This window comes from Centruroides vittatus, unplaced genomic scaffold (genome assembly GCF_030686945.1).
Source record: "Centruroides vittatus isolate TY-2023 unplaced genomic scaffold, ASM3068694v2 contig_1343, whole genome shotgun sequence".
NCBI lineage: Eukaryota > Metazoa > Arthropoda > Arachnida > Scorpiones > Buthidae > Centruroides > Centruroides vittatus.
Window position 1 is genome coordinate 515,468 of NW_027120855.1, and position 24,009 is coordinate 539,476.

Genomic DNA, 24,009 nt, shown 5'->3' on the forward strand with positions numbered 1-24,009 from the left:
GTAGGCCGATCCGCCGCGGACCGGAAAGCCGATGGTTTCGTTTTACCACACACTTAACTAGTCTGTGACAGTTAAAGCCGAAATGCCAGTCATTTTATGAAAAAAATAGAGAACGAGGCACAACTCCGGAAATGTGCCGAGGCCGTAATAAAATACAAGTCGGAAACTAAGGAACGAACATTATACGGCGTTATATTCGATTGCGGTTAACCGTCACCCAAATTTATCCGCATCTTAGAGAACGGCCGGAGAAAAAAGGAGCGCCGCCGTTAAAATATTAACCGTTTTTCGGGTTATTTAATACTTAAGTTTATCCGGGAGCCGGTTTTACCGCGCGGCAAAACTTTCGTAAAGTTATTATTGCCCGACGCGCCACCTTTTTCGTTAGCGGTTAAATTTTAATCAAAAGAACACCGGTCGCCGGGCGAGCCGGGTGGCCGGCCAAGAACCACCGGTTCGATCCCGGGTCGAAATCGCGGAGGAGTTTCCGGGACTCCACCCACCCCGTCCGAGTTAATCGTCTCGGTGTCATTTTAATATTTTTATTTTACTCTCGCCGCCGTCCTCCGAAAAACGAATTTCGGCCGGCGGCCTAGAGGAAAAGAGGCTTTGACCTCTCCCCACCTCCGGTAACGGGAGGCGCGAGGTAGAAAGAAACCCAGAGCCGGCGGAAGGCGGCGCCGAATTAACCGATAGACGAATAAGACCCGGCTGGGGTACGGAAAGAATATAAATAAACAAAAAATAAATAACCACAAATTTAAAAAAATAAAAAAGAACATTGTATTGGTGTTTATATTGTCTATTATTAATAAAAATTTTATCCGACATTATTCACGACTTATTTAAATAGGGCCCCTACGAAAATTTTGTCCGGGATCCGCCGGGGGCTTAATTCGGCACCGCCCCAGACCCGGCCTTCTTCCGTCCCCTTTCTTCGTAGCCACGAAAGAAAACTTTTCGGACTCTCCCACTCGTTACGCCGGTTACGCCCGATGGCGCACCGTCCAACCCGGAGACTGCTAGCCGTTCTCGTCCAAAGGCCGAACGGGAAACGGAAGAATGCCACCGGGCCCGGGCGGGTCTTCTCCCGGCCACCGGAACCGCTAATAAAAAGTGACGGAAATACTTCGTTACACTAGCCACGTCCCGCCTTCGCGTCCCGAGGGAAGAGGAAAGAGACGACGGACCCGGACGACGGGTTTATTTAAAATAATAAAAAATAAGGCGGCGGAGAGAAGAGGCGGAAGGCCACCTCCTTCCACTCTGTACACGAAGGGAAGCGGAGCTGCGAAGCGTGCGCGGGAGCCGGCTTCTAGGGCGCCGCCGCTCGATCGGCTATCCTCTGCCTGCAACGAGAAACCAAGAGGTCAGTGGGGGAAAGGGCGGGTGCGGGGGGAGCGAGAGACGCTCACCTCCTCTCCTCGTTCTTGGACAGAAGCAGCTCTTCGGTGGCCGTCAGCTCGGCTCTGGCCCTCTGCACGGCCGCGTCGTCTCCCGTCTTCTCCAACTCTTCGATCCGGCCGTTCAGCTCCTTGGACCGGTCCCGCAGCTGCTGGATGGAGGCGTAGGCGTCCTCTTCGTCCTGAAACGACCGCCACGTCACTACCGTTCTCCTCTCGGTCGCCGCCGCGCGCGTCACTCACCTTGGCGTTGTGTAGGCTCAGGTGTATCAACAGGGACGCTAGCTCCAGTTCCTCGCCGTACTCGTTCTTCAGCGCCACGCTGCGGTAACCTGAAACGAGACAACGGCCCGTCATACCGCGCCACTTTCGAAAAAAGGGACGCGGCCTTTCCTAGACCATTGGCGGGAGGGCGACCTTTCCGTCGGTCTCCGCCCGCCGAGGATTTAGACTTTAGAACGACGAAACCCAAACGCTCGGATTAGATTAAATGTAAAGAAGTCGATTAAAAACCGGGTAGGGAAAAAGTTACCTGTCCTGAGGCAGGTGACGGGATAGGTGGCCTGTCCCAGGAAGTTGGGGTCTCCGAACATGTCTTCGTCCTGGACGACGAACCTGAGCAGAGAGACCTGGGGATTGGCCACGTACACGTCGAACGTCTCGTTCTTCCAGCAGGGATTCAGACCGTTGTCTCCTGAAAGACGAAAAACACGTAAAACACCGAGAACGGACGTTTCCCGTGCCGAAATAACGGAGGAAAAAAAGACGACGTTCGACCGACGAAAGTTAAATTTTTGTCGTTTCTAGTTTCCAACCGCGGAGACCGATCGTTCGTCGTTCTCTAAAAAATAAATATACAGCAAAAGCCGACATTACGGACTTTCTAGTTGCGAAACAATAACGAGATCGGGGCGTTAACCATTTCTCGGCTTATTTTTCACGTTACTTCCGGTTTCGATTGGGTTTTCCCATCGACGAATATCCGATTTGCGGCGTAAAGCGAAACCACCGAGGATAAAAAGAAAAGCTTTAGATGTATTTACGCAGAACATTTTTCGAAATACTCATTCCTCGCGGAGTAGCGGCTCGGCACTTCTTCGCCCGGCGGCTTTCCTTTAGTGCCGCTAAACCGGTTCAAAGCCAAAACGAATTAAAGAAAATTTAAATATTTCGTTTGTCTTCTTTTCCACTCTAATCGACGGAAATGTCAAAAATATAGAAAAAAGACAAAGCCAGACAGTTGGGTTAGAAACGACAACACAAATCTTAGACCCACCGGCAAAAGGCCAAGATCTGGCGCGGGCAGGTACGACTTACGACCATCCGAAGAATTCAAAAGAACGACGCTGTCGGGCACCCGGGGTGCAAAAGGCCCGAGACATTATTCGTTTGCCCGGGAGGCGATTTCTGCACCCGCGGAGTTCTCCCCGGGGAAGACGGTCGGCCGATCGATGGGAAAACCGTTTTCTCCTTACCTTTCCGTCGGCAGAAACCACTTTTACTAAAATAATCCGAAGGTTTCGTCGGGCTCTACATTTGCACGGGCAAACGTGATTATTATTGTCGCGGTCGAGGTATCATTATAAATAGGAGCATCGTCCCGTCGGAAAATAAAACATTGGTCCGTGGTTTTATCCGTTAACGCTAGAAGATAATTTGCCGACAAACCCGGGAACCGGGCGAAACGAAGGCGATAGCCGCCCGCGCCGCGGCGGATTCTTCGCCTCGTACGCCACCCACGTTTCGTCCAGTTTGGTAAGCGGTCGGGGCCATCCGGGATAAGTTTCTTCCGGCCACTAAAAGCCGTCCGATTTTGGCCGGGCCCGCATTTTAATGTAGGCGCGGTTGGAAGACGGGCAGAAGGGATCCGGTCGTTCTCGATATTACCCCGTCGTCCGGGGCAGTTATTTTTTCGCCGTAGTTGCCGGGCAAATTGCCAGAGACGGTTTTCGCATTTAAGAAATTCAAAAACGACAAGTAAGTTTTTACTCGGTATTTTCTTTACGGTAATTTTAATACCTAAACGCCGGCATATTTACTGCTCGTCGGTTTATTTTAACGGCGAGTCTGGAACTTTAAGAAAGCGATTGTGACTGCTCGGAACGAAATTGGATCCGAAAGGCTAACAACTTTCACTAACGCCGCGTCTGATCGATCCGACCATCTTATTGGCGTTAACGGTAAACAAACTAAGTACAGTATTAAGCGTTGTTTTTGATGCGCTGTTTCCGTCTTGGTCCCGAGCAAATTGCCAGCAATAATTTGTCGTATTTGAATTTCTTTAATACGAAAATAAATCTTTATCTCGTATTTGGTTTAAGGTTATTTTAATACTTAAACCACTTATTTACGGGAGACGGGTTCATTTTAATGGCAACTTTGAAAACCCGGGTGGTTCCGGGAAGGTATGTACTGTACTTTTCCACGCAATTTTTTACGTGTAAAAAAGTACAAATATATATTCGCGGTAACAGATCCGCCAAAACCAGATAAAAATACATTAATTTGGCATCTGGACTCGGATCCGTTCTAATGTAATTCTACTGTATGGTAATGGGCTTTTTTGATACGACGGCCGATTTCTTCGGTCTGGTGATCGTCTGTTATATCGACCTTTTACTGTATGTACATTTTACCAGTATCGAAACGAATAGAAAACCCCCATTATGATAGACTGAGAAAGGAAAAATCCCCGTTGCCACATCGAGTAATTGGTTGGGGCAACATTACCGATATTAGAAATCGTACTTCATTCTGCAGCTATCGCATTTTCGTCGCATCGCCGGCAAGGTGGAAATGCAATACGTGCGGTCGATGGTAATAAACAAAAAATTGACGGGCGTAACCTAGGAACAATAGCCAGATCGAGGCCGAAGTTTCAAACGCGAAAACGTGTACGTCGAACGTTGGGCGCCGCTTTCCCGTAAGCCTAGAAGTTTGACAATGGCGATTGGAAAGCCGGTGGAATCGTGCTCGACGTTCCAAACGCCATTGTCAAACTTCTAGGCTGACGGGAAAGCGGCGCCCAACGTTCGACGTACACGTTTTCGCGTTGAAAACTTCGGCCTCAACCTCGCTAATAACGAAGAGAAGAAAGGAGATACTCACTGATGATTCCAGTTTTGTACTTATTTGGTTCGGGGTCGGATCCGACCACTTCGACTTCGACGAAAGGACTGATGATTCCCCTTCCCGATTTCATTAGATGCCTGGCTGCGATTATCTAAAACGTAAAATGGTACCAACTTGTCAATTCCGTCGGTAAAACGTGCAATGGTACGACGGAAAGGCGGAAACTCACTTTGATGGACAGACTGATGGGATCTATGTTACACAGACTGGTTCGGTCGTGGGGATTGTACTTTTCGTCAAACATAAAATTAGGCCTCAGCACAAAGCCACATCTAAAATCGATAAGGTGTTGATTTAAAAACACTCCAGAACATTCTTATTTTTAAAATTTAACCGAAAGCAATTTATCTCCTTTGAACTGATATTGACCCTATAGTAATTATCTTTATAATTAAAAGCATAAAGTTACAACCAGCATATGGAATAAACTTACCTGCCATTTTGAAGGAATTTACCTTGATTTAGTTGCATGGGTCTATCTGAAAAATTAATACGTTTTAAACAAATACAATATTTGACCAAATGAATGATTTCGTATTTTTTGTTTTACACTATTGCAGTTGTTCACACTTACAGTAAGTATGCGCATAGTTTAAATAAGAATTTCATGTTATTTCTCTGTGTGTAATATAAATGAAAGTTTCTAACCACAGATACAAATTTCAAATAGATTGTTATGAACAATTTCCAAAATTTACTAAACAAATACATTACAAAAAATATTGTATGCAACTGAAATAATATGTAATAATGGAGATGAAATTTGTACACAGAAAATTAAGTATTTAAGCAAACAAATGTTATATATATATATACACACACACACACCGCTGCTCTGGGATGTGAAACATCCAAAGACTTATAAGTTAAACACTAAATTTTCAGATACCCATCCATTTTTTGGAATCTCTCGAGAAGTGGGTCCAGTGATTTGGACGAGGAGCCGTTTGTGTTTAAAGCTATATTCTCGCCACGTTTTGTTCGAATTAGACCCGAATGTCTGGACCTCTCCTTGTAAGGGATAACCTAACGTGTTACTTTTGCTTTCCAGATGCCAAACTACCGGGCATTTGCATTAATTAATAAGTGAAACTGGCGGCGATAAATAATTTGAAGTGGCAAAAAAATTTTAAACCGGCAAAACGGTGGCAATATTTTTTAATTTTCCGCGGCAACTCCCGTACGTATGCAATGTCGGAGCGAAAGCGTAAGTCGGCCGAGCGCTAAAGTAGTCGTCGTCGACGAGCAATACGATTAAATCTAAATTTATTCATTTATTAGTAGCTCTACAAGCAAAACTTGAACAGAGGTTGGGTAGTATAACTGATAATGCATCCGCCTGGTAAGCAGGAGTTTGGTAACCATTAGAAAGCCTAGAACCACAAAATAAGATAGACTATTCACTTCAAAACTAGGAAATACATTCACAAACATCATTATAAGATATAACAATGTAAACAATTGTAAGCTCAATAGTTATGTTAAATTTAACATAACTATGGTGTCTAATGCCTATATTTAAGCCAAATTAGTCAGCATTTAATTATCAACAGTAGCAATCATTTGGCTGTTTGAGTAAACATTGTTATATCAAAAACCAAACACGGTAAACATATCGACAAAGTGAAATGTCGTTATAAACAACGTTATTTATAACAACACGGTAGTTACAATGTGAATCCGTCTCTGTAAACCATATAATCTGGTAAACTTAAGATACATCTACCAGATAATACGGTTTACAGAGACAGATTCACATCGCGATACCATACAGCAAGCCGATTATATACTAACAGAGTAGTCGCTAATCACCATTTCAAGACGGAACACGAAATTTAGCTTGCAACCAATATCGGCAATGGACATTCGCATCAAACTACCAAATAACCCGTCTAACCATCGACGACGATATAGTTTAAAAACTTAATAGTTATAACCGATTTTCAAAAGGATCGTTTTTACCTAATTGACGAACGCCAACTGCGTAGATAAAATCGTACTAAAATAGTACGCGCCATTCTAGTAGATATCCGTGTTTTGCACATTAACATTTTCCATAGTGGCAAGTTTTCGTGTTACTCAAACAACATTTTGAGTAGCTAGCTGTACAGGCCTATGCGATGCTTTATGTAAAACTAAATCAAACAATACTACTTTTCTTACTGGCAATGATCGTCAGTTGCACTACTATATTTTTTTGAGGTTTTTGACTTAATGACATAATCAAATTATATTCAATATTATGTTGGGTTAATATATTTTATGAATCTGATATTTTATCAAAACAGACACTTAACCTTCATTTCTACAATTTTTAATTCAAAATAGATTCTATTTTAAGTTTACTGTAAAATGAACTAAATGTATTTGATATTTGCACACTATAGAATATATTCTTTATTTAAAAATAATATAATTCTTTATATTATGAACTGATTTTTAATAAATATCTAAAATTTCTTAACTTTAATATTTTGTATCACTGTCCTTCTGCAATTACCACCACTTCACAAGTTCTATAATCGCAAGGAGTAAAACTTAATTTCTTGTTGGCCATAGCTAACATAAGCAACGATTATGTTTCCAAACACTCGAATGACACTAATCACTTTCATTTAGCAATATGTTCTTGTTCTTGTTCGTGGGTTTATGTTGGAAGGTATTTAGCAATATGATTCTCAACAATAACTTTTGTGAATTGCGTCTACATTCGTTAAACTAGTTGTTTTAAATGGCGTCACTAATAATAACACTTTTGTGAATCCTACTCTGGATTTGCAATATATTTTTATTGACGTCTCATTTTATTTATTTCTGTTCTTTGTAATGTATCTTGAAAATATAATGCTTGATGGATTTTAAAATGATGTAAATGTCTTCAAAAGATTTCTTGTAATATAAACATGGAGCAACGACAATTAAAATTTTGAATTTGTACGTAAGGACTACGATGCAGAAACGACGTCTTACGTAAACGAAAGACTATCGTAACACTTACGTTGTCGTTCTTACGTTGGTGAAAGCCAAATACTAAGAAAATGGGGGAAACGATGTATTGGATATACAGTAGAGACTCGTAAATCGGAACCCCGGTAATCGGCACGATTTTCAGTCGGACTGTGTCGTGCCGAATCGAACGTTTTTGATACTAGATTTACTTCTAAAGTATAATTTTCGTGTTTTTATATTCTTCAATATATTTATTTTGTTTGTACAAAATGCAGAAATAATTTTTAACGATACAGTAGCCTCGATTATTATTATAAAAATTTTCGTTAGGCTTAAAATCGACGAAAATTCGACACGAAGCGACACGCGACGGAGAAAAATTTCAACATCGGACAGGTTAATATATTTTTTCGTACATAATCCCTAATCTGAACAACCCAGTCCCCAATTGATTCCGATTTTCGGTTCACTACTGTAGTTAAAAAATAACTACAGAAATAATATTAAAAGTCTGCAAATATTTTATTTATGCAAACATGCTTGATAAGAAATATTCTAAGCAAAACATAACTGAGGAAAAGCATTCAATGGAAATGATTTACCTGGAGTTTGATAATTTAAGGCCACCATCTGACAGCCACAATTCCACATTCGAACGGGATCGTAATTGGAAGAATCTATGCGGGCTCCCTTGGGGTAGACGCGGCTAAATTGACTCTCGTGATACTTAAACCGTGGTTAAGTATATTCTATGTATATTTAACAGACAAAACAATCTAATAGAAGAATTAAAAAATATTTAATTACAAGTTAAATAAATATTGAACCTTTAACCTTTCATTGTTTATGATTTGTAAATACTAATAAATCAGTCTGTTAACTAAAGTTCCCATTAATGATTAATGCATGGATTGACTCCACTAAAGCTAATTTTACTGATATTGCATTTTTTGGTTTCTTGTAAGTGGGTCTTTTGATCCGGTATTTTGGTCAGGTGGCCGTCTCGTCATTTTTAGTTATTTTTCCACTTTTCTTGCTTTTAACTTTCAATTATGAGTTTCGACAAAATATTTCATGTGCATCCGCTCCTGACAGACAACACTGTTTTCATCACTGTTTGTGTATGTTCAATTTGTACTTCCTTATGCTAAAATCTATTGAATATGCACACACAAACAAAACTCAAAGTTTAAATATGGTAAGTCCATTACTAGGTGTTAATGGAATTGTAACAGTCACTTGTCAATGCTAATGAATTATGAAGCATTTGAAATCAAAACTGTAATGTAAGGGAAAGGGTTATTTGTACTCGGTTATTTCCTTTTTTATGGAGATGCATTTCCTTCTATGCCGCCGTACGTATGGCTATCTTCTTACGGAGATCTTCTACGGTAGTTCGTCGGAAGAGCTATCTTTACTTCCTTGTATGAGACTACTGCTTGGTATGGAATTACCCCGATGGCGGGAAAAACGTCCTTTTTCGTAGACGGCCCAGAGTCGTGTGCAAAGGCCGCTTCTGACGACCTTAAAGTCGGCTGTCAAAAGGGAAGTTCGACTTCCTCCCTCGAAACGAAAGTATTAACATCTGTCGGTTTAAAATTTATAATATTTACAAAAATAATATTTTTCTATTTTAAAACTAAACATTATTCTTTACAAATAATTCTAGATAATTGACCCTAATATCTTGATTCTCACAATTGCTTATCTGTGAAAAGCCTCAAGGTCTCAATTACGTGGGTTACTCTGGCATTGGGGGAGTGAGAGAGTCGACCTTGCAAAGAGAGTGGCACAATCATTGACTGAACGAGTGTTTGAGGAGCTCCCCAGCTGTTCCCTCTGGCTTGCCATTCCGAGATGGTAAATTTTAATTTTTAAGTTCCTTATGAAGCCAACATCTGGGGAGCTCCCCGAACACTGGTTCTGTCGATGATCGTGCCACCCTCTTTGCAAGGTCGACCCTCTCACTCCCCCAATGCCAGAGTGACCCCTAACCCACGTAAATGAGACCTTGAGGCCTTTCACAGATAAGCAATGGGGGAGAGTTACTATTCATGTAATGATGTTCAGTTTTGTGTTTAATTTGTGGACTTGTAGTAAGGCTGCCTTGCTGTCACTAAGAATTTTCACAGAAGTTTTATTTTTCTTGTTAAAGTGAGTGTCTACATACTGAAGAGCCTTGAGTATTGCAAGGCTCTCAGCTTGGTTAACTGTACAATGCCCTTCCAGCTTTGTACCCATCTGCCGAATGTTTCATTCATTTAGTCCAATGATAACTGCAGAACACCCCATGCTTTATGGGGTCTTTGACAGACCCGTAAAGATTTTGAACTGTGGCTGATTGTCTTTGGTAGTGGTGTGGATATTATTTATAGGATGCTGGCTGCAGGCAGGGTGCGGTTTGTGATACCTGTGGGTGTAATCCCTATTGTGTTTAATGATGTACTCGACTATGCTTTTAATACTTGCTGGAAGGTTAATCTTTGTAAGGAGGCCACTAGAATTTCTACTTAGGTAAAACTTCCAGTATGTTTCCAGAGAATCAAATCTACCCAATGAACAAAGCGATAATAAATACAGATACGTCGCACTAACCTTTACAGCTTTGCAAATAATATTTAGAATGTAACAGTAACATTTTCGACCCATTTCTAGGGTCTTTTTCAGGTGTTCTATAAATTTTTCCAGTGCAATATGAGTTTGATTCTGATTTTTAAACATTCCAGTCTCCAATGCTTCTATCTTCAAGATTTATTTTTTAAAATTCCAAAATTTAATCTCCAAGAGATGTGCGCCTGTGCCGGCTATTATAGTGTCGTGTCACAAATAGCCTGCCATGCTGTCAATAGTTGTTTTTCATCTTTAAAATTGATTGACAGGTCTTTGCAGTTCACTTTAAAAATTTCTAATGCCTCCAGATTTCGCAGTTGGTTTATGTGTCGGGTTTATTGGATAATTGCCGCTTGTTTTAGATTAGGTGTAATGCCATTTTCAATGGCATATATCGTTAAAGTGGTATTGCTTTTCTTTTTTTTCAATATCCATTTTGTGCTCATAGAGGCATTGTTTGAGTGATCTTTTTGTAGATCTGACATATACGAGATCTCTATTGAATCTCTTAGCAGAATTTTATATACTCCCGGCATCCTTTCGATTTCCACCCAATTTTTCCTTCAAAAAAGAGGAGTACCTATGGGTAGCCCACTGTCAGGGGACTTAGCTGAAATTGTAGTACGCCTTCTAGAAGCCAAGGTCATCCCCAAGTTCCTTCCCAGTATTGAAGTATATAAGCGATACATCGATGACGTATGCATCATATGGAAGACTAAGCCAATCATCAAAGAATTTATGCGATGCATGAATTGCAACCCACATGGCCTTATAATTGAATTGGAACAATAAGCAATAAAGAGGCTCATTTTTTGGACTTGGGCATTGAGTCGGTTGCCCATGGCATGCACATAGCTGTCAACTGCTCGCATTCCCTGTCTCCCTAGAGGCAGCAGCTTATTCTCTGTATATATTTTGACCATACTTTTTTCTGTGGGCTACGCCCATGTGTTGTAATTACAGTAAACTCAATAAATGGAACTCAACAGCATCATGGTTCCCATTTCACACTTTCCTATCATTCTTTACTTTTCTTCCCTCTTCTCACTTCCTCTAAAACTCTTCATCTTTCCTTTTCAAAGGCTATGCTATAAGGTTTGGCCTTCTAACACTTTTAATATCATATCATATCGTATATCCTCATTTCTAATTTACTTGATTGATGACTGATGTTCTGAACCATCCTGTGGGGAGAGAAAACTTTCCAGTAAAAAAACTGTTACCTCTCCTAAAAGGAGAGAGGTAACAGTTTTTTTGACTGGGTTTTTGAGATTTTCTGACTTGGAAGGAGAGTTCAGACTGGGAGAGATAGTGGAGAGAAGAGGTCAATCCTGACCATAGCAAGGGACTTTCTTGAGGTCTTCGTGCAACAAGAATCCCGAGGCTTCAATTAATCGTTGATGAAGATGGTCTCCTTTGAACCTGATAAAAAGATTAATGTATCTTTTTATTGGGGATCAAAGGCGACCATCCCCAAAAGCACAAACAAGGAAATTTCACTGAGAATCATTGAAAGTAATAATCTCTGTAAAAAAGGAAATAACCGAGTACAGCTAACCCTGTCCTTTGTTTATTTTAATTTTCCATTTCATCTCTATACTTGTAAGTTAGTTTTAAGTTAGATGGAAGAATTTTATTTTGTAATACACAGTCGTGCCCATTTGCCAAAATTGTAAGGTATGGGAATCTTTTTGTTTTGTTGCGTGTGTCCATTTATCAGGTTGTTTTTTTCTGTTTTCTTGGGCAGAGCTGGGCAAATGTCCTAGAGCTGGCAGCCAATCTCTTTTTTTTTGTGCATTGTATTATCATTTCTTATTAAATCAATTGTTTTTTATTTTTGTACTGTCTTAATCGTATTGTATTATTATCACCCTCGTGGCAATTCAATACAACTGCATTTTTCACAGCATCCTCCTATGTGAGCATAATGTCATATGCAAGTATCAATGTTCATTTTTCCAATTAAGTTTATTTTCTGTGCACCGGATGCAACGTCATACTTTTTCTTTCTCATTTTTCTCAAAAACTGTGGATCATAGAAGTGTGGTTCTTGGGCCATTTTTTATATACTCCAAGAGAGAATTCCCACTCTGTAGAGTTTATGCAGTCTTGATGGGACACCCTGTATATATGTATTTTCTCTATCATCAGATAAACTCAGGCTACTGTTGCCTTTTTTAGCATTTGGGACTGTAGCTAATGAGTCTAGTGCTGCTTGGAAAAGAAAAAAATAGCAGTCACAATTTTTTTGGTTTTCCCCTCTAGTTTCCAATGATTTACTTCTGGCTGTGGGGCTGGTCAAGACAAACATTTATACAGGAAATAAAAGTATAGTTTGAGGTTCCAGTTTTTTGTTAACAATTATAAAATGAATGAAATTCATTCTGAGTCTTCTTTGCTTGTTGATAAAAGTGTTTCTTATTCTTATTTTTTAGCTGAAAATCTTTCACCACTTCTGTTACTAATTTCTTTGATTCCACTTTTTTCTTCTAAATTAGTTTACCAAAGATGACAGTCTTGTCTCAATACACACCCCTATAAAAGCTTATTTTTAATTTCTATTTCCATTTAATTTTTTAATCAATTGCCCGATATCAAACTAAGTTTAACAAAACTATGAAATACATAATCATATTACAAAACAGTGTCTTCCATCACTTTGAATACGTAAGTCAAAACTAGTGACAACACAATTAAACTTAATAATAGTTAACACAGGTCTAAACATTACTTTTATCAATGAAAATAAAAGACTGAGGAATATTTTAAAATATCATGCTAAACTGCAAAACTAAATTTTGTAGCATTTTCCCAATAGTGTTAAAAACAAAATCATGTAATTCAAGTACCACGTAAATCAACAGTTAGGCGTATTAACAAATTTTATCTGGAAATTGTAATATCAAATGAGAGGTAGTGAAGATTATTATTGGTTATTTTGTATATATCTATAATTAAACAAAAAAGAAAAGTTTGATATATATATAGACTACATATGTACAAAATGAAAAGGATATTTAATGAAAAATTGACAATTGTTTGGACTGATCCATTTTTCTACTTTAGTTTCAGGAAAGGAAGACATTTCTGTAAAATTTCCTATTTCTGTAAAATGAAAAATTAATTATTACAAATAAATTTGGAACATTCAATTATACAATTCAAATTAATAATTATTCAAGTATATTAATTATAAATATAAAAATATCCACAATATTTCCAAATGGTAGTTTGAAGGAATTTATCTTAAATTTATTATTCAAACTGGTTTTATAAATTTAAAAAAAAAACATAAAAGAGTACTTTCCACTGTTTAAAAATTTTACTTAATTATCTTCAAAATATAATAGTTATCAAGTATAATTTATGTTGTATATTCTTATAATTAAACTTTCTTTATTTAAGTACTAACTAGAACAGATTTTGATTATTTGCACTAAAATTATATTACCTGCATATTCAATATTAAAATTTTTTTACAGCATAATTCTGCTATATTTGGAATATTTACATATAAATTTTAAGTTAACAATTTATCCCTAAATATTTGAATATGAAAATATGGAATATTGAGTTAATGAAACAAGTTCTGATGAATGCTCTCCCAGATAATATTGAATGTTTATAACAGGTTATTTGCTTAGAAGGCCACAAAGATTTAAACACAATTTTACTAGATATGAGATAAGACACCACTTATTGGACTGGAATGTTAAAGTAAATACTTCGGTCAATAGCTTTAAATTCTTTTCCAGTAAGGGTTAATTCGAAAAAGTTTTTCTAACATTTTTGATCTGCAATTGAAAATTTTCTTTGGGTCTTGATTCTATATTCGTTAACAGAATGCTTATATCAAACAACGATGTCTCTTGAAAAATTAAATGACAGAGATTCTCGGGATATGTAAAATAGAACGTCGACGTCGACGACGCGTCGACACCGGGGACGTAACTCGACACCTTGTCTGGGACCTGTTACCGACGCATTCCGTAAATAATTAAAGTTTATCATTAACATTTTCGAACTGTCGAATAGTTCTTCTTCGAGTGAAATATACCAAATAAACAATGGAATACAAAATTAGAACACGAATATTCAAATTAAAAAATGCTATTTATGCCTCTGACCCCGATATAGAGACCGCATTTAACCAAGCCAAGGTCATTCTAACTACGCCTCATCCCGAACACGCAAGATGGTCGGAGACCATATCTATTTTTAGAGCAAGCCACGACACCACAAGCGTCGATCAAAAAGACGAGCTAAATTTATCGATTGCACGGCAGGCCCTCGTGGGCGCCGACCTTTAATGGCCGTCGTCCACACACGAAACGCGCATGCCCTTCTTAACTACTTTCGTCGGGGATACGCTCGATTTTTTAATTTGAATATTCACATTCGCAGTTTGTTTTAAATACACGAAAGTGCGAGTGACATTTATACGATGTAAATTTATATATTTATATTTATAATAAATATAAAATTAAATAATTGCTTTTAATTGATTCTAATATATATTATTTACCGGAAGATTGTGTGTAAAGTGTTTAGTTTTAATTTGTGTACATTCCAGCTTTTGGATACTTGGAGACATCAGTTATATTGCAACATAATTTAATAAATAATAACTAGTCTTCATTAAAATATAAAATACACAGATATTAGAAATCTTATATTTTTTGTTTTAAAATTTTACAAACAAAAAATTATTTAATAATAATAATTTATCTTTTATTATTATTATCTTTAAATCTTATTATTTCAAATAAAATTTTAAGATTTCTAATACAATGCTGTATTTTAATGAAATGCAAACAAAAAGTTATTTTTCTCTGTAATAAGAATGAATATAAATTATTAGTTTCTTTGCCTTTTAAAATGCAAATTTTGGAGTCTTTAAAATTTGAGAAAAGAAAACTTACTTTCGGGACAAAACTGAACGGATTTGCAATAAATAATTAAGTTTGATAATTCTCTTGCTATGCGAAGCGTTCGTTCCACTTCACGTCCTCTTTTCAACTACAAAATTAATGTTTTAATCAGCAACGAAATTAATGATATATTTAAAATTTATTCTGAAATATCCAATATTAATAATCTGTAAGCTAACTGCAACAGAATGCAAAGATAAATTATGTATAAGCTACAACTACCGTGTAAACATATTAGATGAAATGATACACACAGACAAAAGTTTATCAAATTCACTATCTTTATTCTTCTTTAATTTCAATTTCAGTTTCATGATAATCATAAATATAATAATTAACTCCAATTATTAACTGCCAACATCGTCATCATCAAATAATCTTTATTACTTAGCCCAACACCACCTGGTATAATCAGGCAAGAAATTACAGAAGAGATTACATTTATGTTACGTGCTGATGACAACTGCAAAATAATCTGAAGACAAATGTTCGGAAAGTAGTAGAGAAAAAAGGAGAAAATAAATAAATAAATAAACGAAAAAAGAAAAAATAAATAAAAAAAAGTAAATAAATGCTCGTGTATATGTATATGTATGTATGTATGTATGTATGTATGTATGTATGTATGTATGTATGTATGTATGTATGTATGTATGTATGTATATATATACAGACATAGCTGCATTACATTATACAGTTAAGTGTTACCACAATTCATTTTATAGTAAAAACAGAAATGTACAGTACATTGTAGTAAACATGTCATATAATAGATGGTGAAACACCTCAAGTTGACATATATCATTACAAGTGAAGGAACGCATAATAAGTTTGTCAAATACATTAGGGCAGAAGGTCTCGAGTCAAAGATAAACGATGACGCACATCAAGATTCCACTTGTAGATTAACAAATATCAGTTCTAGTCAGATAGTTTGATAAGTTCTTTGAAGAGGCCAAAATTGACCTTATTATGGACAAGGAAGTCTGGGTTTACAGGCCAGTCCATATTGTTTAAATTTACTTGCTGCCTCCAGTGGTTAAACAGATAGTGTAAGACCTCATCTTGAGTACCATAGACATTACAGTGATCATTATCTATGAGATGGAATCTCTTAAGATATAGACGAAAGTGTCCATGTTCGGTTAAAAATTGCATCGGTTCGTGATTGGGCCGAATCCATTTGTTCTGCATATAGTTTTCGATACTTGGAAAAAATCTCTTTGTAATGTGCTGACATGGGACCTTATCCCAATCGGCCTGCCATACTTTTATGGCTTCGTTCCAAATAAGCAACTTGAGTTTCGACTTGGGGATGCGGTCGTAATCGTGATGATTGGTATGATTCGGTGTTGCATTACGTGCTAGGTAATCTTCTCTTTCATTTCCTGGAATGCCCTGGTGACCCCTGATCCAATTAATGGTATGACAGTTTGATGATGTTGCAACCTCAGCAAAAATATAGATAAAAATGGGGTTGGTGGTGTCCTTGTTTCTCAGCTTAGCCACAGTGGCAGTGCTGTTGGTGTAGATATTTATGGACATATTGACAAAACTGATGTTACACCATTTGATAGCCATTAACACTGCAAAGATTTTGGCTTGAAAGACAGAGCACTCTGGGTGCAGCTCAAATGTCTGATTATGGATCTCACCACTCGCACCAAAAATCACAAAGCCTTAGTTGGGCCTTCAGCAGTTTTAGAGCTGCTGTGAAATCTTCAATCTCGTGGGTACTTCACATGGAAGAAGTCCCATTCTCCAGGCAGGGTGCGGGAGGGTAGCCATAGGCCTTTCAACTTCATACATGGAGGTATCAAAAATGGTGTCATTTATGCAGGCATTTCTGCCCATGGACATAAGAAAATGCTTGCTACTGAAATGAAGATAGTGTAATGTGGAAAGTTTTCCAGCCACTACTGGGAGAGCTGCATTAGAAACAGTGGAGTAACTCCAGGTCAGACGATAAGGACCCGTCGCTGCACCACACTGAGGTGCAGTGACGGGTCCTTATTGTCTGACCTGGTTTGTAGTGCTACGCGACTATTGTATTTAATTTCTATACTGTTTTGTAATTTTTATTTGTATTTGTATTCCGTTAACCGTGTCGGGTTTTTTTTAATTCTTTTTTTTTCGTTTGTCACGTTTCACCATGTATCGCGTCATATGGCTACACTGAGCCAATTGGTTTACCCTGTATCACGTGACCTAGAAATTCCCCAGATGGAAGGAAGTATAAAAATGAACGTACGACCTAAGAAAGGACCTTTTTTTGACTGGCGCTTCGGATGTTTGGAGCACGAATTACCAAGCATCAACGAGCATGTGGTGGACGTATATGACATTTTGAAGACAAAGAAAAAAAGGATCGTTAACTAGAAGGGTCTCCTGTTCTGCGCCAAGAAGACGAAAGTACACGTTGTATAATTGTTGTAAGTTTACATGCTCATTTTAAGCATTAATGTTCGATTGTCGGAAGGACCGAAAATTTGTAATTAATTAAGCGTATGTCTAACCTTTGTAATATATAGCTATAAGTTAATTGATACCCAGTGTATATGTAAATAAATATGTTGTTAATTTCCTGTTATTTACCTTGTGAAGTCCTCATTTTCTACCCATCTCATAGAAATAATATACCTCGGTATATCAATTTCATTACATGTTGGTGATTATGTGAACGTGTGGCAGCCTCACACCACACATTGCTACAAAAACATTAGAAATGTTACAAAAAGCCTTTAGTGATGAGAGTGTATCAAAAACAAGAGTTTTTGAGTGGTGAAAGATGCTCAAGGAAGGCAGAGATTGTGTTGAAGTTGAACAACACTTTGGTAGACCATTCATTTCAACTGATTTATAACACATTGCCCTAAGTTGGAGATTTGGTGCTCAATGATTGTCATTTAATAATTAGGGACTTTTCCAGTATCATTTGGATCTTGTCAAGCAATTTTAAAAGATCATTTGGGCTTGTGGCGCATTGCTTCTCCAATCATCCCAAATATTTTGAATTTTTTCCAAAAACATGTTCGAGTGACCAAGGAAATGTTTTCCAACTCAAATCATTCTTAAATGGCATCATTATGAGTGGCAAAACACAGATCTATGCTTTTGATATTAAAACAGCTTAACAATCAAGTGAAGCGCTTGAAAGGTGAAATGAGATCGAAAAACCATGTCAAAGCTGGTCAAAAATCAAGATGGTGTTGACTATTTTCTTCAGTTGTCATGGTGTTGTGCATCACAAATTCCTTCTGACTAGCCAAACTGTCAACAAAGAATGGTATTTCAGCATTTTGCATCATTTGCATTAAGAAATTTGTAGAATACAACCTGATTTGTGGCAAGAAAATTCATGGATTTTGCACTATAATAATGCACTTGTTCGCAATGCTCTTATTCGTCATGAATTTTTTACCAAATATTCAACAAATATGGTTCTGCAAGCTTCATATTCACCCAATATAGTACCATGTGACCTTTTCTTGTTTCTTTGATTAAAATTTCTGCTTTGTGGTCACCATTTTGAGTCAGATGCCATAAACAAAATTTCCTACAGGTCCCAAAGGGGTTTTGTGAAAATGACTTTAAAGCGTGCTTCAAGGATTAGGAAAAACATTGGCATAAATGCATTGCACTGGGAAAGGATTACTTTGAAGGAGAGAAATAAATTTTGATAAATAAATTCAAATCTTGTGTTTTATTGAATCATTCCCAACAGTTTCAATCACAGAGGTATAAATGCAACAAAATCAAAATTCTATAGTATATGTGATTCAATAGAAAATTTTTATACAAATACCTAATTGGATTTTTTCAGGCTATATTTAATAGTCTGAAAAATCTGGCAATAAGGTTTTTGTGTAGTAATATCAGTTTGATAATTGTTTATAAAAACACTCTCTTAATTATTTTAAAATGACCGAAATCTTTAATAATGCAATTATGATAAAATATATTGATAATATGAAACAATCCTTACTTCCTCAGCAGATTTACCAACAATTATACACAAACACCTAATTACTTGCTGAGCTTGCTTATATCTTTATTTTCAAACGTTTTCAACCTAGTTATTATAGGTCATCCTCAGGAAAAATTTATTCCATTTTCACATTCGAATATATAGCCTTCGAATGCTCGTGATATTACAACGTTTCGAAATTTTCAAAAATTTTAACGGTTTAAATAATAACAAATTAAACCAACTACAAACACATTAAAAACATTACTAATTAACAAACATAAAATAAATAAATAAATAAATAAATAAATATTGTATCAAAAGTAGATTAAACTAGTTAAAGCTGCCATGTCCTTTCTACGGGTTTTTAAATCCCATTTCTTTTTCTATTACGTATTTCCATGCTGTTGGAAGATTATTTACGTCTTTTGCATTCAGACATTTGTTTTCCACCTTACTCTTATATATTTCTACTTTCTCCATCCCTAATGCAATCGTCGGGGAATGGACTGCCTTTACTATTCTCGCTTCATCCCATTTTTCGTTCGCTTCTTCCTCTTGTCCCATGATCGCCAAAATGGTGTTATTGTGCCCTTTTTTTACATCATATTTGTGTTCTTTTATACGTGTTGCCAAATTACGTCTAGTTACTCCAATATATTCTTTTGTTACCGCTAATTGCTCGTTCTCAAATGGAATTTTATAAACCCCCGCCTTATCCTGCATTCTCATTGCATCCTTATCATTTCTAAGTAATCTGTATATGCTTGGTGCTCTTTTATAAATCATTTTTGTGCCTTTATATCTACATAACTCTTCTATCACCCCTTCCATTTTTCTGTCGTACGTGAACTTGCTGATACGATCAGCATAGACTCAGAGGATTTAATAGAGAGGATCGGATCAGCAAGTTCACGTACGACAGAAAAATGGAAGGGGTGATAGAAGAGTTATGTAGATATAAAGGCACAAAAATGATTTATAAAAGAGCACCAAGCATATACAGATTACTTAGAAATGATAAGGATGCAATGAGAATGCAGGATAAGGCGGGGGTTTATAAAATTCCATTTGAGAACGAGCAATTAGCGGTAACAAAAGAATATATTGGAGTAACTAGACGTAATTTGGCAACACGTATAAAAGAACACAAATATGATGTAAAAAAAGGGCACAATAACACCATTTTGGCGATCATGGGACAAGAGGAAGAAGCGAACGAAAAATGGGATGAAGCGAGAATAGTAAAGGCAGTCCATTCCCCGACGATTGCATTAGGGATGGAGAAAGTAGAAATATATAAGAGTAAGGTGGAAAACAAATGTCTGAATGCAAAAGACGTAAATAATCTTCCAACAGCATGGAAATACGTAATAGAAAAAGAAATGGGATTTAAAAACCCGTAGAAAGGACATGGCAGCTTTAACTAGTTTAATCTACTTTTGATACAATATTTATTTATTTATTTATTTATTTATTTTATGTTTGTTAATTAGTAATGTTTTAATGTGTTTGTAGTTGTTTAATTTGTTATTATTTAAACCGTTAAAATTTTTGAAAATTTCGAAACGTTGTAATATCACGAGCATTCGAAGGCTATATATTCGAATGTGAAAATGGAATAAATTTTTCCTGAGGATGACCTATAATAACTAGGTTGAAAACGTTTGAAAATAAAGATATAAGCAAGCTCAGCAAGTAATTAGGTGTTTGTGTATTATTATTGATAATATGATCAATTCTGCTCGATATTCAGTTAGTTTAATACATTATTATTAAATTAATCACAAATATTGCAAAAACTATTTGAATATATAATAATGGTGATATTATATGTAACATCAATATTAAACGTACTGCTTCGAAACAGTTCATTAGGATACGTTTCAAAATAATTTAGTAAAAAGTATCGGTAAATCTTACCATGTCGTTGGCCGACTGCGCAGTCTCTCTTATTTTCTGAACCCAGTCGGTCATTTCGTCTCTCGAAGGAGCTGCAATTTCTATCGGATGTACCTGCGTGGGAGAAACGATTCGGAAAATCCAGTCTCTCCCTCGACTCGCTCGATTGTGTTGAATATCTGAAAAGTAAATTTAGTTATTTGATTTAAACAAAATTTCTTTACTCATTTAACATTAATCATTAATGTACATAATTATTATTAATTATAATTATTATCATTTGGGTACAATTATATATAAGTTGAAATTTAGAAACTATAGTAACATATTTACTAAATAACAAAAATATTTACACAGTTTAAATAATGTTACAGAACTTAAATTATGACCATATAAAGAATTAATTTTAAAATCAGTTGGCAAAAAATTATGTTTTAAATGTTTAGTATATTCACTAGATACAAACAAATAATATTTAACATTTTCAAAATAGATTACAAAAGGAAAAATTAAAATAAAGTGTTACATTAATTCTACAACCATTTAAAAAAAAGTATATTTGTTAAGCCACAATTGTATTATCAAAGCTTCAATATTATAATTTAAATTTAACAACAAATGAGCAATTATTTATTGTGACATTGTCACAATGCTGGGCTGCAAATTTAACCATATTTTTTTATTTATTTAATTTAAAATATATGCTCTCCACCTCAAATTAGTAGTGACTTTTCCCTGTAAATCACACTTTTTCTTTAAAGAATTTTTCAACAAATTATACTTCTACTCTATATAAAAACTATCTTGAGCTCAATATTTATCTCAAAGATTGTTGAAGCTTGACCAACAAAAGCCTTTCATTAGAAAATTGACAATAATAAATAGATGAAAACCCACAAATTAAACAATTAATGCTTTACAAAGGAAGATCTTTTTTCTACACCATTTTTTTCGAGTGCAATGTCAAGCAACCACTTTCTGCTTTTATTGTCAGGTTTGCATTTTACAGACGATAATCAAGCCTCGGGTGGTGATGATAAACTGCATAAATTTTGCAGTGTTATCGATAATTTTCGCCACAGGTTAAATATGCTTACATCCCAGATGAAAATGTGTGAGTAGATGAAGTCTTATGTTATGGAAAGGCATATTGTGATTTAGACAGTATATACCAAGCAAGCGTGCTTGTTTTGGAGTAAAAAGCTTCGAAATTTTGCGAGTCACATACAGGTTATGTTTAAGACATTTTAGTTTACATGGGAGCTACAACAGAATATGGAAATTTTGAAGGCGAGTAAGGTGAGAAAAGTTGTACTTACCTTATTAGAACCATTGCTCGGCAAGAACTACAAGATTTTTTTTAGACAGGTTTTTCACCTCACTGACATTAGCCACAATGTTTCTGGATAAATAAACATACGTATATGAAACTGTAAACACAAATCAAATTGTAATGCCATGCAATTTTCCTGATCATAAATTGAAGGAAGGTGAATTTATGACCTGTCAGAAAGATGGTTTCTCTGTGTTTTGTTGGAGAAAGAAGAGGGATGTGATCATTCTAAGTATGATGAGTAACAATGAATTCTCAAATTCTGGTAATTGTAACATATCAGGAGATGTAATAATGAAGCCTAATTGTACTTTAGAATATAATCGAAATATGGGTGGAATTGATCTGTGTGACGAAGCGATACACAATTATCCATGCATGAGAAAAACGACGAAATGCTACGAAAAAGTGTTTTTTCACATGCTGGATATTGCACTATATAATGCTTGTGTTTTGTATTGCCAACATGCGAAAAGTCAGATATCATTTCTTGATTTTCGGATGTCCATTATTAGAGAAGTAACAAAAAAGTTTCGCACAAGCAGACACGTAACCCGCCACGGTCGACCGTCGCACGAAAATCCGTTACGTTTATCCGAACGGCATTTTCCCAGCCACATGCCAGTAACGGATAATAAAACACATCCAACCAGAGTTTGTAAAGTCTGTTCGGCAAGCAAAAAGCGAGTGGAATCACGTTACCAGTTTGAACAATGTTCCGTTCTACCATGCGTTGTTCCTTGCTTTAAAATTTACCATACTAGAATTAATTTCTAAAATAAAATTTTTTGTTTTTACATTTATTAATATGTCTATTCTCTGTATGCAAAATTTAGAGTAATTTGGAACGATACAATAGCCACAATTATTATTTTTCTAAAACATATGATCAAGTTAGGCTTAACATCAAAAAAAATTCAACGTGGAGTGACGCACGACAAAGAAAATATTCACCACGCGATAGGGTAAACAGTTGGCCTTTACGAACACAGATTTATTTATTTTTCCTTAATCTATTTCCGCATTAGACAAATTTCTAGCTTATAACAGTTTTTTTTGTTTTTTGTTTTTTTGTTCGAGTAACTGAAGAAGACTGATGAAATCAGTTGAAAACGTTTTTATATAGTTAAACTTTTGCTGGAATTTAAGAAAGGTGTTATTTTCTCTTTATTATACCAGTTCCAGTAGGTTCGTTATTCATTCTTATAACAGTATTCTTCATAACCATTTGTTCTATTCTGAAATTTATTTTCCATTTCGACAAATTTTTATTTTGTAGAAAGTCTGTTTTAGACAGGTTTTACTGTATAAATGTTTTTGTTCTTTTAAATTAATTAATCTCCCAGTAACAAACAATGCATTAAAAACTTACCGACACTACAGTCGACAATGTCGATGCTGCCTTTTTGAAGACTGCCAAGAGGCATAGCTTCTCCAGACTATAAAATTTTAAAAAATTAAAAAGTAAAAATAATTAACTTACAATAAAATTTACAAATTTTAAACTTTTAGATGGTTATAATAATTTCATTAATGTATGTGTAACAATGAATTTCATTCTATAAATTTTAATGAAAACTAAATATAAATTCAGTAAGAACTTTGCTATTTAAAACCAACAACATTTGCATTTTCTGTGGTAAAGATGAAATAAATTTATTCTATATTCCTTCATATGTTTCTTGACCCTTAAGGTCAAATTCCTTGCTGTTGCTCCAACATACCAATTCGCAGTCTATCTTATGCACATACCTCAAGTGAGTAGAAATTCCCAATATGATC

The 24,009-nt window shown here is 36.1% G+C and overlaps 1 protein-coding gene across 1 annotated transcript in view; it reads right to left on the reverse strand.

Moving 5' to 3' along the window:
- Positions 1 to 759: 759 nt before the first annotated feature.
- sl (small wing phospholipase C gamma 1) overlaps positions 760 to 24,009 on the reverse strand; it is a 154,401-nt gene continuing 131,151 nt past the window's right edge. The window contains exons 22-33 of the mRNA XM_067289281.1: positions 23,600 to 23,666; positions 20,916 to 21,073; positions 15,017 to 15,113; positions 13,112 to 13,199; positions 8,087 to 8,211; positions 4,969 to 5,014; positions 4,705 to 4,807; positions 4,512 to 4,626; positions 1,936 to 2,097; positions 1,647 to 1,735; positions 1,416 to 1,585; positions 760 to 1,349 (exon numbers count right to left, since the gene is read on the reverse strand). Of these exons, the coding sequence (XP_067145382.1) occupies positions 1,316 to 1,349; positions 1,416 to 1,585; positions 1,647 to 1,735; positions 1,936 to 2,097; positions 4,512 to 4,626; positions 4,705 to 4,807; positions 4,969 to 5,014; positions 8,087 to 8,211; positions 13,112 to 13,199; positions 15,017 to 15,113; positions 20,916 to 21,073; positions 23,600 to 23,666 (1,254 nt within the window). The 3' untranslated portion in view covers positions 760 to 1,315. The remainder of the gene's footprint in view (positions 1,350 to 1,415; positions 1,586 to 1,646; positions 1,736 to 1,935; positions 2,098 to 4,511; positions 4,627 to 4,704; positions 4,808 to 4,968; positions 5,015 to 8,086; positions 8,212 to 13,111; positions 13,200 to 15,016; positions 15,114 to 20,915; positions 21,074 to 23,599; positions 23,667 to 24,009) is intronic.